This window comes from Lagenorhynchus albirostris, chromosome 10 (genome assembly GCF_949774975.1).
Source record: "Lagenorhynchus albirostris chromosome 10, mLagAlb1.1, whole genome shotgun sequence".
Taxonomy (NCBI): domain Eukaryota; kingdom Metazoa; phylum Chordata; class Mammalia; order Artiodactyla; family Delphinidae; genus Lagenorhynchus; species Lagenorhynchus albirostris.
In genome coordinates, this window is record NC_083104.1 from 21,271,788 (window position 1) to 21,291,115 (window position 19,328).

The 19,328-nt window shown below is 39.6% G+C and overlaps 1 protein-coding gene across 3 annotated transcripts in view; it reads left to right on the forward strand.

The window, feature by feature from the left end:
• FRMD4B (FERM domain containing 4B) overlaps nucleotides 1-19,328 on the forward strand; it is a 186,460-nt gene that overhangs the window by 98,986 nt on the left and 68,146 nt on the right. For 2 of the 3 annotated variants that reach the window (XM_060161366.1, XM_060161367.1), the window contains exons 6-7: nucleotides 15,539-15,595; nucleotides 16,397-16,419. The exons of the other annotated variant lie outside the window; for it this stretch is intronic. In XM_060161366.1, the coding sequence (XP_060017349.1) occupies nucleotides 15,539-15,595; nucleotides 16,397-16,419 (80 nt within the window). The remainder of the gene's footprint in view (nucleotides 1-15,538; nucleotides 15,596-16,396; nucleotides 16,420-19,328) is intronic. 3 annotated transcript variants of the gene reach the window in all.

The window sequence follows — 19,328 nt, forward strand, 5'->3', positions numbered from 1 at the left end:
TCAATTTTCCAGAGTTGATATTGTACTTGTAACCTTGAAATTTCATATACTGAACCCGTTGGAATACCATTTGGGGCATCGCATGATCGGATTTTGAAGCACAGGAGTCTCAGCATATGTACTGTAACCTTTGCTGCTTTATTCACCGTAAATACTTTTTGGAGACCTTTAGGAGAATTGCTGTAAAATCGGCTACAAGGATAGTTTGGCATACTTCTCTGCTCTTAGATTCAAACAGCTTTTCTTGGAATTTCAAGGAAATAAGTCATCAACATTCGATTGCCTTTAGTATGGAAAGGCATTGCAAGTGTATGCAGAGGGAGTCCACTTAATCTTAAAACCTCATTTTAGCCAAATCTTCCAATATATTCTTCTACCCCAACGATTCAGCCAAACTATCTGAACATCATTGGCTTTCCCTTTTCCTTCTTACTAAAGCCAGAGTTACCATATAGGCAACAACGAAGCAGGAGTGGAAGAAAAATTGGAGAAATAAATCATCCCAAAAGTCAATAATGAGGTCCTGAAACAATCATGTGACTTTTGTGAGAGGGAAACATTCTCCTAAAATCTAGAAAGGTATTTGCTAATTTAATACTGTTCCAGCTGCCTATTCATGACAAAGAGACTTTATAAAAGTACACGTTCATGGTAAGACCTATTATTATCCCTGTTTACAGTGCCTTAAAAGAGAGGAATTAGTCTCAGCTGGATTTAAACTAATACAACATGAAGCATATTCCTCTGTAACCAATCCATTACTGTCAGCACCACATTCATGGTTCTTGTCCTGGAATTATTCCATGTAGTGCAACAACCGACAGTTTGAATGGTTACCAAGGATAAAATATATTCAGTATATCTGCTAACCTGGCAGAGTTTTAGTATTTGGGATTTGAGAGTGTTTGTCTACGTGAATGTGTGTGTATGTGTGTGTATTTTAATCCTGAAACTCATTTCAAGATGCTGAAATTATTTAAAGGGTCAGTAACAGAAATTGAATTTTTTTTTGCAGGCTGTAAGTTCTGTCTATACAGAGGTGAGCGTGCTTTCTGGTAATAAGTAGCCATAGATATTTACACAGTGAAGTCACTAAGCTGAACATCAGAGTTGGTTTGAAGACTAGCCAATCCATGTGGAACAAAGAAATCGAATGCCATGTTTTAAAGGGCTATTGAGAGTTTCATAATCAGTACTTCACCTTTCCCTGTTTTCCCTGTTTTCCTTCTATGTTTTCCTGGTATTGAAATGATGTGTGTCTTAAACCATGAGCATTTAGATCTGTGCTGCCTTGTGCATGTGTGAGAATCAGAGTTTTCATAATAATAGCTTATAACACATGCCAGTTGTAATCCTCAGGGACCTGTCCCCTGTGCTGTTTCGGTTGCCTTTACCACCTCCCTGAGGTGCTAAAGGGGAAGTTGTTGGGTCTTCAGATGAAAAAATCAAGGCCCACCGAAGGGCAAAAGGACATGGTCTTAGAGAACAAGGAAAATGCACTCTAGTTGGCACTACCCGGAGTAAATTTACAAAGAATGAATTATTTGTTCATTGATGTATTGCCAGCACAAGAAGGCACTCAAATATTTGTTGAATACGTTGAACAGAGCCACTAAACACCCAACTGGAATATTTGTATTTCGTACTGGTGCCATTTAACATGAATTACCTTAAAACATTTAAACCCAGTGCTGATACTTTTGGTAGACCGTCATCTCAGAAAGAGGCTATCGGAATATCGTTACAGCTAAATTGTCACTCCAAAAAAAGTCATAAACATAGTATGATAAACGCTTGGCTGGAGGGAGGACGAGGTAGATGGTCAATTCAGCTGAAAATACAATATCTTAAAATCTAGGAAAGGATGAGAAAACTCTGGAAGATATTTTCTCAATTTATTATAGAAATCAAATTTCTTTGTATGTTTTCTGCTTTTGAAAATGCTTAAGTGGACATCCTTGAAGATTCAAATCTTATATTTCAAAAGGAACATGGCAAAGAAACTTTTAAAAACTAATTTACCCACACCCACTCTCTCTCTCTCTGTACATCCATCCATTTACCTGTCCATCTGTCATCTACCATCTATTTGGCATCTGTTTTTTCAACCCATACTAGAAGCACATGTCATTTGCCTTTCTGGCGTGTTACACATGCTTAAGAGGCCTAAGGAGGAGGTTTGAAAAGCTACCTTTATATTTTTCAGAAAGAAGAAATTGAATGGAAGACTGCCATTTCATAATTAAGGAGGCCTAATATTAATGTTTTACAATATAGATTCATTGGGAAATAGACCAAGTTACCCATTTCAGCTAAACCTGTTGAATTGGCCACAAATAGTTACAATTTAAATTTACTAAGAACACATGCAATATATGCTATAAGAGTACAGTTTACCTCCCAGCTGAAGTGAAGTCAGTAAGTATTTCATGGGTGTTGGACACCAACCAAGATTGTTTTGTTCACTCCTTGGAGAGACCAAAATATGGCTCAATGCATGACATGGCAAAGAGTTGGGGGACTATGGAGAGGTGGTCCCAGCTTGAATCCTGGTAGCACCACTAAGAGGGTAGGTGGCCTTAAGCAGTAATCTACTGTAATCTCCTAATTTCAGTCCTCACCTGTGAAGTGAGGTAATAATACCTCCTCATAAGGTTGTCCTGAGGATTCAATGAATTAATATAGGTCAGCCTCTTGGAACAGATAGTTAGCACTTAAATGTTCTCATTTTTATTGTTATTGTTATTGATAATATTCTTCCAAAATTCCCAAGAGGACTATCATACGATGTTCTCATTTATAAGAAGTACTTGGGCATAAATAACCACCATTATGGCATAAAAGGAGAATGTTGGTGAAAACATTTTAAATGTGGTATATACCCTATTGGAAAAAAATGATAAACAGGAAGCCCAATCAAATGGATGTACAATAGTCCTAAAAATAAAAGTATCATCGCATATTTACTCCTAGATGCAAAAAGCATCTAGGATGTGAGGCTAGGATACTAACTTTAGCAGTGCTTCTTTATTCAGAAGATTCATTTTAACATCATGACCATAACTTTCTCTTCTTTCTCATGATTCATCCTTTTCTCCCTCTAATCATCCTTGATTATCTTGCAAGTACCTTGCACTTTTTGGGTTTTTTTAATATGACTAGTTTTTCTTCAGGACACTCCACTGCTACAAATTCAAATTATAATCGTAAATTAGTGCCAGGGTAATTTAAGCAATTAGAATGCTGTCATTAAATTCTGCTGTGTATGTAATCTAATAATGCATACAGGTGAGTACAAAAGGAGAGAGCTGGGTTCTCAGTGTCTACTGACAGTTATTCATCTGTTCTCCAATTGTCTCACCTCCTATTTATCAGATGTGGGTGCCTTGGAACCTCCATGCTTATTAGTGGAACCTGACCTATTTAGGCTCTCCGTCTTGCATCGCTTAACGACTTGGCTGTAGATCACCACACCTCTCATTTTCAGAGCAGTCTCATAAACATTCAGCCCCTTGCTTTGCAACCATGTTGGTGCAAGAGTTTATTACAAGGTTTCAGATACTGGCAGAATGGTGGAGCCAGTGTCACTGATATTTGGCCACGTGACAATACCATTCTTCCTGGGATCAAAAGAAATAAAGCCGAGCCTCCAGATCTCAGAATAGGGGCGAAGTAAAAAGAATTGGGTGGAGGAAGACTCACAGTTCTGATGGTATTTTTGTAGCATCGTCTGGTAGAACCTTGTTATCAAAAGATTTGGTATTTTTTTTAAAGTATAGATTAATTCATTTAAAAATATTTATTGAATGTCCACTATGTGCTACACTAATGTGCTGTGTGCACAGTGGTGACTTGGATCTCTGCCCATGTGCAGTTTAGAGTTTTATGAGATTAATATCATATTGTCTCAATAATTAGCTTTTGAGTTAGTTTGGTATTTGTTTGTTTGTTTGTTTTCCTTTTCTGGGCCAGGATCCATTTAGGATCACACATTGGTTTTAGTTGTCATGACTCTATAGTCTCCATAATGGGAAACAGATGTCCAGTCTTTCCTTGGCTTTTCTTACATTGGTATTTTTCAAGAGTATAGGCCATTTGCCTTGTAGAAGGTCTCTCAATTTGTGAAATATGGATTTGTCTAATTCAGTGATTCCAGACATGTATTGTGTTGGCCACATCTTAGAATCGTTAGGGAACTTGGTGAAACTACAGAGACCCACAACCTGCCCCGTTTCACCCTATACCACTTCAGTGAGTCTGGGTCTCTCTATTCTTCAGTGGCTTTCGGGTAACTCTGCTATACACAGACGTTTCAGAGCCACTAGTCTAATATAATTTCCTTGTGGCAAGAATACTACATAAGTGATGTTGGGTCCTCCTCAGTGTGTCTCACAGGGAGGCTTGCAACGTTAGTAAGCTTTGTTTTTGGTTAAGGTGGTATCTACCAGATTTCTCTTCATCTTTTCCACTTTGTAATTAACAACTTGTCTGGAGTCAACACTTTGAGACTGTTTGACCATCCTGTTTCCCAACAGTCTTTGATCCAATGGTCTTGGTCTCCAGTGGTGATCTTGGCTAAGCCAGTTAGTACTGTGGTATATGGTGATTGTAAATGGTGATTTGCTAATTCTATCACCTTCAACATTTCTTAGCATTCATGGGTAAAGAATAATTTTCCCTTCTTCTCCATCTTTTTAAAAAAATGGTTTTTATTATCAACATGGACTCATGGATTTCTTTTTATTCAATATATTATAATCCCTTCTCTCATTCATTTTGATGCTCTAAAGGCTCCCACTACCATCGCCTTGGAATCAGCCGTTTTTCCTTTCAGTGGAGAATGCTATCTAGAAACCAAGGTCTGGTTTCTATGTAAACTAGTTGGAACCTCATCTCAAGAACCACCTGTCCACCAAAAAGAAACATGCATTGCACAAACCATACCTGGGCTCCACCTTGAGAAAAGATGATCTGATTCATTTTCCCTTCTTTCTCATTTCCATGTCTGTATATTCACTTGTATTATCCTCCCAGAACCAAACACTAATTCATAAACTTTCTCTTTGTTCCCATGTTCATTGTGATCAAGTTTCTGAGAAGCAGTCTGTCCAGATACTTTGATCCTACTGCTTATATCTTTGAAACTGTGATACACACCCACAAAACACCTGTACTTGTTTGCTCTTCTTGTAATGCTTTTTAGTTTTTGAAAGCATCTTTTTTTTTTTTTTTTTTTTTTTTTTTTGTGGTACGCAGGCCTCTCACTGTTGTGGCCCCTCCCGTTCCGGAGCACAGGCCTCGGAAGCACAGGCTCAGCGGCCATGGCTCATGGGCCCAGCCGCTCTGCGGCATGTGGGATCTTCCGCGACCGGGGCAAGAACCCGTGTCCCCTGCATCGGCAGGCAGACTCTGAACCACTGCGCCACCAGGGAAGCCCTGAAAGCATCTTTATAGCTCATTTTTCTTTTTTTTTCTCAAAACTCTGTGAAGTTGGGGGACAGATATATTATTTTCCTTTTACATTTTTAGAAAGTGATGCCAGAAAAGTAAAAGATTTTTTGATAAGTTTGCATATATATATATTCTTGCATATATATATATATATATATATATATATCCTTGATAACTAGGTACTATGCTAACAGTTCCCATAGCTGATAAAGCCTGAGCTATGTTCTCATAGTTCAGAAAGCTAGGATTCCTTATTCTGAGTTGAAAATCAAGGCAAATCAACTGTATAGTGAATCGAGAAACATAAGAAGCATTCCCTTTTTAAAAAGGAAAGATAATAATACACCCATCGACATTTTCCTTCACTACTCTTTTAGTTGATATTCTACAAATGTTTTGAGTACCTGCTGTGTGCCAAGTGGTCCTGGAGATATAGCTAGGGTCAAAATAGGTGAAAACCCATGCCCTAAGGAGCTTACTTATTAGGCAGAGGTGATGGTAGATAGGGATAAAGACAATAAAGAAGATAAATAAGGTTATACTGCATTAGAAGGTGCAAACAGGGTCACCAAATACAGTTGCACAGGTTGCGCACTGCCCGACTCTGTGCCCAATGGTACCATGGAGATCTTGGACCAAGCAACTTAGGATGAAACTGACATTAAGTAAGATGGGAAAGGCTGAGGAAAGATCAGTGGTTCTGTGTTTTATTTTTTTTTCTTAATTTTATATTGAAGTATACACATGGAAAAGTGTATATAATGTAATTGTGCAGCTCAATGAACTTTCACAGATTGAACACATCTGTGCAACTAGTACCACTATCAAGGAAACAAAACATTACCAGCACCTGAGAAGCCCCTAGCATGTTCTTCCAGTCATTAATCCCCCCACTACCATGACTTTTAATAGTATTTATTAGTTTGGGCTGACTTTGTATTTTATAGAACTGAAGTTATACAGTATATGCTTTTTTAATATATGGCTTCTTTTGCTCAAATTATGTTTTTGAGATTCATTCATGTTGTGTGTCGTTACAGCCAGCTTAGTCATTTTCCCTGCTGAATGGTAGTCCAGAGTATGAGTATACCACAGTTCATTTACATAAATGGACATTTGGGTAGCTTTGCAGTATTTGGTTATTATAAGTAGTGCTGCCATGAGGATCCAAGTGCCTGCCCTTTAGTGGACATCTGTAAACATATCTATTAGGTGTATACCTAGGAGCAAAATTGCTGGGTCATAGTGCATGTGTATGTTACACTTTAGTGGACCTTGCCAAAAAGTTAGTCCAGAAGTAACTTAAGTTGGTCCACCAGCAGTGTATGGGAGGAGTGCTGTTTTGATGTGTTAAGTAAAATGTCTACTTTATTCAGTGCAATCAGTTATACCACCATACATTGAAAAGAACTGCACCAAAATATTATTTGGAGACAATTTTGCTAGGTGCCTAGGAAATGGAAATAAACTAACTAAAGTTTATTGGCATTATTGGCTTTGGTGAAGAAGTTGAATACAAGTTAAATACACTAAAAATAATATCCTACACAATGATAACCAGATTAACAGAATGAAAAAAGTGGCCTATTTATGTTGGAAAATACAAAAAAAACAATTATTAATCCTAAACCAGGTTGTGTGTGATCTTCATGGTATATCATAAAACTTTATGATCTCTGTAGAGCAATTTCAGTAGATACTTATTTTGGTTCCAAAGAGGAAGGCAAATTACTATATCTTTTTAAAAACTTGACAAGATTATTTTAAAAATTTCTTTAAAAACATAAATGGAAAAGAATGGCAAATATTATTATGGAAAGTTAAAGCCTTTGTCATATCAGATACTGAGACATATTATAAAGGAAGAATGATTAAATGTTATGGAACTACACAAAAATTGAACCGTGTCCCAGAACAAAGTAGAGAACCATATATATAATGATATATAAGGATGTAAGAAGTAGCATGGTAAACAGTGCAGAGAGAATAACACTGAGAGTCTTTGGGGGCTACCCTTCATGGTAAGTGCTTTATATTTTATACTTTATGCTCTAAACAACTCAGTAAATTCAATATTATCATTCCCCATTTTGCAGAGGAGGAACTGAGTGAGTTTCAGAAAAAATTACTTACTCAGGACCCCATAGATTCTTCCAATGTGGGAGGGCCAAGTCCAATCTGACTTCACAGGAGGAGAGAGCACATCAGAGGGGATGAGATTGAAGGACACAATTTCTGCCCCATAAACAAGACAAAGCGTTAATATTGGTAACTCAAGTTGAACATAAACTCTCAAGTAGATAAGTGAACAAAGGGTCATTTCACAGATAGGCAATAGCAAATAATAGGCAATTGCAAGGGAAATACTCAAGTTGGTTAGTAATCAAAAAACTGCAAACTGAAACAATTTTGCAGTATTATTTTGTACCTTTCTTATTAGCAAAAGTAATTTTTTGATATGATGTGGTTTATAAACATATATACCTTTCCCTAAGATGAAAAATTAGTAAGCATATTTGATATCTTGATTCAGGTGATGGTTATATGAGTATATACACACATCAAAGTCATCGAGCTGCACAGTAAGAGTTGTGCGTTTTACTGTATATACGTCAATAAAAAGGAAAAAAAACACTAAGATATGTTAACTGATGAAACCAGAATTATTTGTGAGAAAATAAAGGCGGAAATAATTAGATGCTGCCAAGGTTAAGCTTAGTATAAAACATTCAGCATGGAACTCCCCTGGTGGTCCAGTGATTAGGAATCTTCCTTCCAATGCAGGGGATGCAGGTTCGATCCTTGGTCTGGGATCTAAGATCCCACATGCCGTGGGGCATCTAAGCCCGCGTGCCGCAACTAAGACCCGACACAGCCAAATAAATAAATAAATATTTTATAAAAAAATTCAGCATGGTGAGTATAAAGCATTTAGCCCACAAATTTGAAATTCAACTTCTCTTACGAGCCAAAGCTCAGAGGAAGTTATGATCACTTACATAACGCACAGTGGTCATTAAGGTAAAAACAAAGCAGCTGCTCGAAGGAACAGTCATCACTGGTCCTAAAAATCAGAAACTGCTCCCATGTGTCCTTGTAAAGTGATATTATATGAGGTAATGAACTATGTCCTGAACAACACACCTAAAGTTATTAAAATAATGAGTTTCTGAGGGTTGTTTCTTACGTTGTTTCTCAACATAAGCCAGGGGAGTGATGCCAGAACACAGTTTCTAAAAAGCAGTTTTGGGCTTCCCTGGTGGCACAGTGGTTAAGAATCCGCCTGCCAATGCGGAGGACACGGGTTCGATCCCTGGTCTAGGAAGATCCCACATGCCGTGGAGCAGCTAAGCCCATGCGCCACAACTACTGAGCCTGTGCTCTAGAGCCCACGAGCCGCAACTACTGAGCCCACGAGCCACAACTACTAAAGCTCATGTGCCTAGAGCCTGTGCTCTGCAACAAGAGAAGCCACCACAATGAGAAGCCTGCACACTGCAATGAAGAGTAGCCCCCGCTTGCCGCAACTAGAGAAAGCCTGCGTGCAGCAACGAAGACCCAAAGCAGCCAAAAATAAATTTAAAAATAAAATAAATAAATCATACCAAAAAAGGAGTTTTACCTCGGGAAACCTTATGGCTCAGTTTTGTAGGTTTCTGATGATTCTAGCTTAATCCAAGAATAAACTTAGTGAATCTAGAGCAATGGTTCTCAATTGGGGTGCCAAAAGGAACCCTTTGGCCATCTCTGGAGACATTTTTGGTTGTCACAGCTGGTGAGGAGGCTGCTACTAGACTCTAGTGAGCAGAGGCCAGGAATGCTGTTTACTACCCTGTAGTGCACAGGACAGCCCCTCCCCCCAGTAAGGAATTATCTAACTCAAAATGTCAACTGTAGTGAGGTTGCAAAATGCTGCTCTGAAAGAACGAACGTGTAGTATTCACTGAGACCATCCTCCATAAACATTGCCTCTCACAGCTAGCTTGGATGGAAAAGGAGAAAGTACTGGCTTATTTACCTAGGGGGAGGAGGGAGTGCAGGTGTAGTAATTATGGCCTGGCCTTCTAGGGGCATGATAACCCCTAGAAAATAGGAAATTGCCCAGGGAAGTATGTTTCTATGGCCTAGCAAGAGCTGCCTTGTTAGACGGTAGGTAGGTATTAAGTGTTGATGCGGCCTCTCCCCCAGCCAAATTGTATAAAAACTAGTCAGCCCATCGCTCTGGGCTTCTCTGGCCTGGCAGAGTCTTCCTTCCATGTAGATGTGTCCACAGAAGGTGTTAGAGAGGCTCCCAGGAGCTGTATCAACTCACTCATTTGTGTCCTTATCCCATTGGTTCTTTGCACTGTTTGCAGGCTTACTGGTAAACTGAGGTGAGAGCATAGAAGCAGCATCCAAGGCATCGTTCTCGACAATTTTTGAACTTTAACCAGACTTTGAAGTCTGGCCCAGCTCAGCAGTGGACACAGTTGACCACCAATGTTAAGAAGCCCCTTTCTGTCCATCTGTAGTCACTGATTGTCTCTGGTTCACATCTTCCCAATGTCACCTCCAGAGGGAGAGAGCTTTCTTCCCTTAGTTCTAATTTGGAAAATCCCTAGGAAGGTCTTTGAACCCTCTTCCATCACTTGCCCACAGAAGGATGATTGTATTTCCATTAGATCCAGTAAGGAGAGAAGCAGTTCTCCAAAAGAATGGGATATTCTGTTCAGAAAGGGGGTTGGGGTACGAGGCAGTCGAGACAAATAGATATCCAACCCTCCCGGAAAATACATCAATTTTTTAACAAACTTTTTATTTTGAAATAATTTCAAACTTACAAAAGAGTTGCAAGAATAGCACACACACAGACACACACAAAATGTATGTCTATCAAACCAAATTCACCAGTTGTTGACATTTTCCACATTTGTACTGGTGCTCTCTCTATCTCCCCCACCTCCAAATGTGTGTAATTTTTTTCTGAACCATTTGAGAGTAAGTTACACTGTTTACCCCTAAATGTTTCATGGTATCTTTCTTAGGATAACGGACATCTCTTACAGACCCATATAACAATGATCACATTCAGAACATTTAATATTGAACCTATACTGTTGCCTAATATGCAATCCAGTTGTATCAGTAGTGCCTTTATAACAACTTTTCCTCTTGATCCAGGATAACAGACTGCATTTAGTTGTTATAACTCTTTAGTCTCCTTTGCTTTGAAACAGTTCCTCAGCCTTCCTCTGGCATTCATCACACAGACGTTTTTGAAGAGTATGGGCCAGATTTTTGTCTCAAGGTTTCTCATGATTAGATCTAGTGATGTATTTTTGGCAGGAATACTACCCAGCGGTGTGCTAGAACCAGTTAGTACCATCTATGAGAGCCAGTTGTCACATCTCTTCCCAGCTCCATGTTCTGTAATGTCATACTGGTAGCTTGAAATCAGCCATGGTGGGAATGTTCACACCATGGAAATCAACAAATGCTACACATCAGAGCTTGTACCCCCCTCTCGCATTTCTGGTTGTGAAACATTTACATTTAGCAGCACAGCACTGTATGTAGATGAAGTTATATCCTTCTCAGAACGTATCAGAAGGCACATGATGCTGGTCTTCCCAGTTATTGGTGATATCTCATCCCTTGGTTAAGATGGTATCTGTCAGGTTTCACCATTGAAAAGTTACCATTTCCCCTTTGTAATTAATTCTCCCCTATGGAGAGATCCTTTGTGATTATGTAAATATTCTGTTTCTCATCTAACTTTCACCCAATAGCTTTTACTTATTGAAAAGTACTGCCTGAATCAATTAGTACTATGACTGTTGCAAATTGTCATTTTTTTTATCTCTTTCATTTCTTCTACATTTATTTGTTGGTGTTCTCCAGGTTGTTTTTGTTTTGTTTTTTGGTAGACTTAACCCTTAAATAGATGATTAGTAGTAGACTTGGAAACAAACGGAGGTTTCTCAACGTTTTGTCAAGTAGTTCTCCATCTGCAGTATTTGTGACCAAGTTATGAATGTTCATTGCTATAGTGCAGAATAAGAGTACTATCAATGGAGTACTATCAATACATCAATACAGAAAATGCAGAATGGGTCTTCAGAAATAGTTTTCCCATTCTATGTGAGTGTGTATGTTTGATGGTGACATACTATCCTACCAAGAGTGGAGGTGGCATTTGGAGTCATTTTTCTGATCTTAACCTGATTCCAATTTTTACCAAAAGCGTGCCTTTAGGACATTCCTGGTGAGATTTGCACTGGCGTTAACTAAAGCACGGTAAAGTCGAAAGAGTCCAGAGTCAACATGTGCTGCAGGATTGAGTGGTTCACTTCTTGCCCCTGGCCCTCAGTGCCATCATCTGTAAAATCATAGGAGTCATATTTTCACAAAAGTCCCTTTCAAGTTCTAAAACTTTCTTTTATTCTGCTTTCCTACTTGGGAGTCAAAACCTAGAGGTCACCTCATTAGCATGATGTCTTGGTCAACTGAACCGACAGGTCAAGGACCAAAAGTGAGATGTCGAAGGTGGAGCCTGAACCCAGTGACCTCGTGATTGGATCCATAATCCTGTTAAGTGAGCTTTGGGAGTATAGCACCAGCACTTGATACTGTTTCACGTTACCTCTGTGCATTCAGCCACATCCCCTGCTTCACTCCTCTGCTTCTCTTTGTTTATCCTTGACAATCATGGAAACCCACTGAAGGATCCCATTACCTCTGCCTTTGAGGTGATCCCTTTCTCAAGTGTTAGCTTTCCCAGTACCTATAAGGTTACCTCGGTTGCCATGGTTGTAAGTAAAGGAAATGTTCTATCCAAGAGCAGACTGCAGTTTCTAAAAAAGTTTTACCCTTCAGACATGAAACTCCAGAGTTCTGTACAAGTCTTAATTAAATTTCACCATATGAAATCGCTGAGAACCAGGCAAAATAGTATTTTCTTGATGAATCCATTGTTTGGTGAACTCCACGCACAAGTCAGGTAACCTTGACAGTCAGTTTTAGAACTTAAAATATGTTGCCTTGTATTTCCAGAACAGTGGTTAACTGAAAGGTGAGGTGGGGCCTAAGATGTGTAAAAGAATGTGGGGCTTTGCCAAACCACTCATTTTCCTCTCTTCCTGGAACGAGATTTCTCAAAGGCCCTACTGTTCCGTCCCACCATGGCCTTCCTCCACCAGAATTGTGTCGGGGCCACTGGTGTAGGTGAAAAAGTCCACAGGCAAGCTTCGTATTTGCCTGCCCTCTGCCCTGGAGCTGTCTGAGCCTGGTACTTTGCATGCTTTAGCTCCTCATTTCAGCATTTTTAATATTTGATGACCCTTCCAATGTAGAGAAATATTTGGCAACTTCCTTAAGAGTATCTGTTTGAGGTCTTTTAGTTTACTAAACTGAAAAGTTGGTGTCTAAAATATTGTTCCAGTGACTCATCTAAGGTTCTGAGGACGCAAAGGGGTCCCAGGGTGTCAGAGGAGTTGGCAATAATTTTCAATATACTTTATTCATCTTCAGTTTTTTTAAAAAAATATTTGAACTAACGCACTTCCCCTCTTCTCTCTGATTTTAAGACAGATTTGACTTTAACGAGTTCAGGTCTAATTTAAACTCAAACATGTTCTTGAGTTCCCCTGTGAAGCCCTCACCCCTATGCCCCACATGAGTTTCTATTTCTTTGAAGATAAGGAATTTAGCTTTTCTAAAATTTAATCTCGATCAACACCCACCTCACCTGTTGGATTAACTGCTTCATCATCTTTCACCAGATTAGAAAACGACTGTCTCTTGCCTGAAAGACAGAGGGCAATTGATTTCTGCAATCAACCTGGCTTCTCTTTGATTTTATAATCTGTTTCTAGAGATTATAGGCGAGCTTTGAATTCCAAGGCTCTGGGCCTGTCAGCTTTTGAAGCGAAAAACTTTGAAGCAGATCCACTGCCTCAGGTTTCAGAAGGGATACTTAGTTGTTGGAGGATGAAATATAAGGGAAACAGGTAATTATCACTGTTGACATTGTAATATCCCAGGTTTGGGGTTTGTTTATTTTATTTTATGGCTTCTAAAAGAACTATTGTTATTAGTTTTGGGTTTTTTTTGTTGTTGTTCTTGTTGTTTTTTTGAGAAGCCCGGTCAAATCACTTGGCCACTTGAGAGAAAAGCATAAACCTTCCAGAAATTCTCACTGAGCTAACTGCTTCTATAAACCTACCTAGTGTGCATTTACTTTAAAACTACTTAATTACTCACCACTGATGCACTTGGTATAATTAGAAAACTCTCCAGCTCAGATTCAACAGGTAGAAAGAAGAAAGAAAAAAAAGTGTAGGGCAATTTCCAGACCCATGTTCTTAAACACTATGCACTTTCAAGTACTAATTATATAGGATTTATGCAAGGAGAGGGTTATATGGAATTGTTTTAGCATGTGTTAATGCTTATAAGCTAGCATCTCACCCAAAAAAAAAATTTTTTTAATAAAGACCCTGCTCTACTACTCAATGTTGTAATTTATCACATAATGCAATAATGGTATTTACATATGTCATCACATTTAACAAAATAAATGAAGGTGCATGTGAGTGTTATTGATAGAGGCAATACCCCGACACAGTTATGCATCCGTACCAGGCACCTGAAGAAGTATTCCTGTTAGTTACAGCCTCAAACTCCTATTTTTCTTTGGGATCTTAAAGGCTGAAAAAATAAAATAGTGGAGGGCTTCCCTGGTGGTGCAATGGTTAAGAATCCATCTGCCAATGCAGGGGACATGGGTTTCCGTCCCTGGTCCGGGAAGATCCCACATTACGTGGAGCAACTAAGCCTGTGCACCACAACTACTGAGCCTGTGCTCTAGAGCCCGTGAGCCACAACTACTGAAGCCCGTGCGCCTAGAGCCCGTGCTCCGCAACAAGAGAAGGCACCACAATGAGAAGCCTGCGCACCGCAATGAAGAGTAGCCTCCGCTCGCCGCAACTAGAGAAAGCCTGTGCACAGCAACGAAGACCCAACGCAGCCAAAAATAAATAAATAAAATATTAAAAATAAATAAATAAATAAATAAAGTGGTGGTGGGGAGGGTCGAGTGAGTACCAGATTTCCTTCTGGGAATGAAAATGTTAAAAAATAGAAAAAATAAAATAAAATCATGGAAAAATGATAAATTAGGGTTCATCAAACTTCAGTATAAAGCAACAGAATTTTAATCTCAAGCATTTTCTGTAACTGGTTCTTTTTTTAATTTTTAATTAATTTATTTGTTTTTGGCTGCATTGGGTCTTCATTGATGTGCGTGGGCTTTCTCTAGTTGCAGCGAGCAGGGGGCTACTCTTCGTTGCGGTGCACGGGCTTCTCATTGCGGTGGCTTCTCTTGTTGAGGAGCACGGGCTCTAGGCACACGGGCTCAGTAGTTTTGGCGCATGGGCTTAGTTGCTCCGTGGCATGCGGGATCTTCCCGGACCAGGGATCGAACCCGTGTCCCCTGCATTGACAGGCAGATTCTTATCCACTGCGCCAGGGAAGCCTTGTAACCTGTTCTTAAGGCTTACATTTTCTCTACAAGAGTATAAATATTAATTCAATAATGTCTCATTGACACAGAAGTAGAACTTATATTTTTTATAATATTTGCATTGTGTGTGTACCAAAATAACTGCTATGACACAGGAAAACACTAAGCAAACTAATCTAAGAAAAGCAGAGCTTCAAAATGAACTTAGAGAGGTAAAAATTATTCATTTAGAAGCTGTCTGAATTTTCAGTTTCAAAGTCATGTGTGTTCCTTCCAGAATACTGCTCTCAAAACACAATTTCCCACAGCTAATTAAAGTGCTGGCGCGCACGCCCTCTCTCTCTCTCTCTCTCTCTCTCTCTCTCTCTCTCTCTCTCTCACACACACACACACACACACAATGTGGCTTCCCCTTAACCCTGGATACGTCTCTCCACGCCCCCCTCCCTTCCCCCTGCAATGGTATGATCTGCGTTCAATCCTAAACTGAAGGTACCAAGCTGTGACAGCTTCCCCAACTCCACAGCCATTTGCTACGACCTAGGGCAGCCTGTGTTCAGTGATGCTTTCCTTTTCCACCGACAGGGGCAAATCGAAGTAGACAGCGAAACTATCTTCAGGTTAGCGGCGCTTATTTTACAGGTAAGAACTGACAAACTGCCTCTTACCCGCTCCTTTTGTTTGTTGGGTTTTGTGAACTGCCTGCCCTTCTGAATCTTTTGCATGGGCCAGTGGCTGACGGCTTTTTAAAGCCTTCTGGTTGTTTGCCAGTATAAGATGTGAGCCACTGTTTTCTGTTTTAGTGTGGATTGCATGAGCGAGAGTGTGATATGTCTCAGAAGAAAATGAAACTTAGACTTCACTGAGGAAGAAGAGTTAAGACCGTATTGCTGGCAAAGAGCTCCTGGTGGCTTGAATTTGGGAGGCTGCAGTTGTTACAACAGCTGTAATTTGCATTTAAATTTAGTAACTTTTGTATACTTTTTCTTGAGGTGGAGTTAAAGAGCCCTTTAATTCTTAAAGGCACATGTAGCTGAAAAAGCAGTGTGTTCCATGCTGGTTTAGAAAAAGAAAACAAATGGCATGTGTTGATTTACCTGTGTCATGGTTTAAACAGTCTGAGGCCAGACTAAAAAGTGTGCTGCTCCGAAGGACAGGCCTTTATCTCGTGATCTTCAGAACATTAAAGGAGAAATAATCATCTATGCTTTTTCAGATAGATTTGTCTCTTCTGTTAAAAACAAGAAATAATTATTGGGTAATAACGATTTCTTAAATGCCACATTCTTCTCCAGGGTCATATGTAGGGAAGGTGTTCCTTGTGAAAAAGTTTTCAAAACAAAACTCAGGCATTTTAAGAGGGGAAAATGATCAGGAGTACAATTCTTTTAGCTTAATCACCATCAATACAAATTGATCATCTATATTTGTTTTTTATTTCAGGAAGCCAAAGGGGATTACACCAGGTATGGTTCCTTTTCGAATATTACTATGCAAAATAACCCTAGCTGAATCTTTTAATGCTATTTTAAATAACAATGGATGCAAAGCAAAAGAAAGTAGATCCCCAGGCGAGAGACTGAGGTCTCTTTCCTCTTCAAATAGAGACCTATTCTTTTTGTGAATGAATCCGGGAATGAAGCTTTGCAAGCCAGAGTGACAGCAGATTGTACTCAGAAGTCCTCCAAAGTTCTATTTTCCATCATCTGTGAGCAAGACGAAGAAATCTATAAAAAACGTGGGTAGCCCGTGCTGATTCTTTAAATTTATAATAATCCTGTGTTTAAAGAATTATACCATAAGCACAAAAAGATTAAATCCATCAGCTGCTTAGTTAAGGGATTAATAGGGGCTTTCTTTTTGCAGCTGCCCTAACGGGGCCTCACCCTTCATATATTTGACCTAACAGTTGTATTGTTGCCACCGAGGCACTTACTGGTTCTAACTGCCTAACTGGCCAAATCGTCAGAGAGTGTTTGTATTTGAATTCACCCTCTATCTGCTCCATTCTGTTCTTTTAATGCAATAGTTGCGTGGGGGTAGTAGAAAGGGTTAAAGGTGGAGGCAAGACCTCCAATTCGAAGCAGCTCACAGGCCAACGACCCACAAAGCCTCGCCTCTACAGTGTTAATGTTCCACTGCTGGTTAACCTCTACCTGTAGATTATTTACAGATCAACTAGTACTCATTCCCAGCCAAGGCTTTGACTAGTGTGCTGAACAGGCTGATAACCAAGTAATGCCTTCCAAGCTTGAAAACGTCCACTCATGGAGTCATGCTTCACCTCAGAAACTCCAAGCACTTTCCACATCTGCCCATTTAATGCGGTAGAATGACTGAGGCTTCCACTTAGCACGCCATGATCCACTCACCACACTCTCCTTTTAGCTCTGTTTTGTGCTATATTATTTTTTAAAAAATTTTAGGTTAGGAAATATGCTTTGAAGGACTCATAAAGATCAATGAACACCGAACTTTTTTTAATTAAAAGAAAATGTCAGAGCATGAAAAGAGGATAAATTAGTCTCTAGGTCATTAACATCAAGAGCGGCTGTGTTCTCCACTGTTGTCTTCCCTGGAGGAGCCATGTTTCCTAGGAAGATCAGATATGTGAGGAATTCCATCGTGTAGGGGGTGAGTCTGAAGTTGATTTATAAATGAGGGCTTCTGAGCCAACAGCTCAGCCTCTGCGGTCTGTGAACCGCTAACCCTTCCTCCCCCACTTTCTCCCGGTCAAGCGTGTGATGGACACCCTCTGAGCTTCATTTCCTCATCAGGAAAATGGTACCTCCTTTGTAGGTCTGTTGTGAGATTAATTGTATGTAAACATTGCCCAGGGCGGTATCTGGCATGTAGCAAGCTCTCTATACGCTTTGGCTATTATTATTAACTATTATAGTATCATTATTGCCCTCATCATTATCATCCTGTCCCATCTCTTGGCAACCTCTGAAGAGGCTTTTGAGATGTAGTAGGGTCTGAAGAAGCTGTAATCACGTGTCAGGGGAAAGAATCAAAGAGAAAGATTGATTCCACAAACCTTCCTTAGGGAAGATCGCTTGCCTATGGCAGGAGAAGGCTTAGAAGGAACGGTCCTTGGGTAGTACAGACGTTTTAGCCCTAGGATTTCAAGGTTGGTGAGTCAGTCTGGCCAAGCACAAACCAATCCTTTTCCTTAATTTCAGTGTGTTCCTGGTGGTTTCCTGAGTGATTACTAGACTAAAGAAATGGAGGACACTGTTCTGGAATTGTCTAAACCACACTGAGTAGTAGAAGGAGCTTGGGACTAGGAATCAAGAAACTAGCACCGTGACCCTGAATGCCCTCTGTCCGTTCTCAGCCTCGGTTTTCTCATCTGTAAATTGGGATTAAGGAAAATGGGACTTGGCAGGGTAGTTTTGAGGCTACGAATGATGTTTAAGGACTTTGTAGATGACAGTTTGTTTTACGAGCATTAGTTATTACTGATGAGGGTGAAAGAAAGAATAGGAAATGTGAACTTTTGTCATTGGGTATATAATGAAGCAGAATTCTGGTTGACTGTCACCACCCCTTCCCTATCTGATCTCCTCCTCCCCTGAATGGAGAGGGTATATTTTTCCTCCAAAGTTCTATTATAAAACTAATTTAAGAAAATCAGGCCAAAAATTTAAAAATACCATGCAGCGGTGTGGTGTAGTGATCAGAGTAAAGACGCTAGAACCAGAAAGCCTCACCCAAATCCCAGGTCTGCCACTTATTACCTATATAATCTTGAACAAGTTATTTAAACTCACCAAGCCTCAGTTTCCTCATCTGTAAAATGGGACTTATACTAACAGTATACACCCCACAGAATTGCTATGATGACCAAATGAATTAATATATACAAAGTACTTAGAACGGTTCCTGCAGTCTCCACTTTCATATTCCATCAAATTGATGGCCATAATTTATCACTCCCCTGTTGTCTTAAATATGAATTGTTTCCCATTTTTTGCTGATATAAATAATGCTTTGATGAACATCTTTGTGTAGTTGGGATTGGGGTTGTCTGTGATTTTTTTTTTTAAAGAGTTTTTGATTTGGACCATTTGTTAAAGTCCCTTTTGAGCTTGTTACAATATTGCTTCTGTTTTATGTTTTGGTTTTTTGACCCTGAGGCATGTGGGATCTTAGCTCCCCAACCAGGGATCGAACCCGCACCCCCTGCATTGGAAGGTGAAGTCTCAACCACTGGACCTCCAGGGAAGTCCCTGTGATTATTTTCTTAAGTGATGTTTCTCAGGTGGCGAACAAGCAAAGGGAAATTCCTCAAAGGAGGCAAAGTATGAAGCGCTGAAATGGAATTTATGCATTCTTGATACCGCTAAACTAAAATTATACAAACTTCATA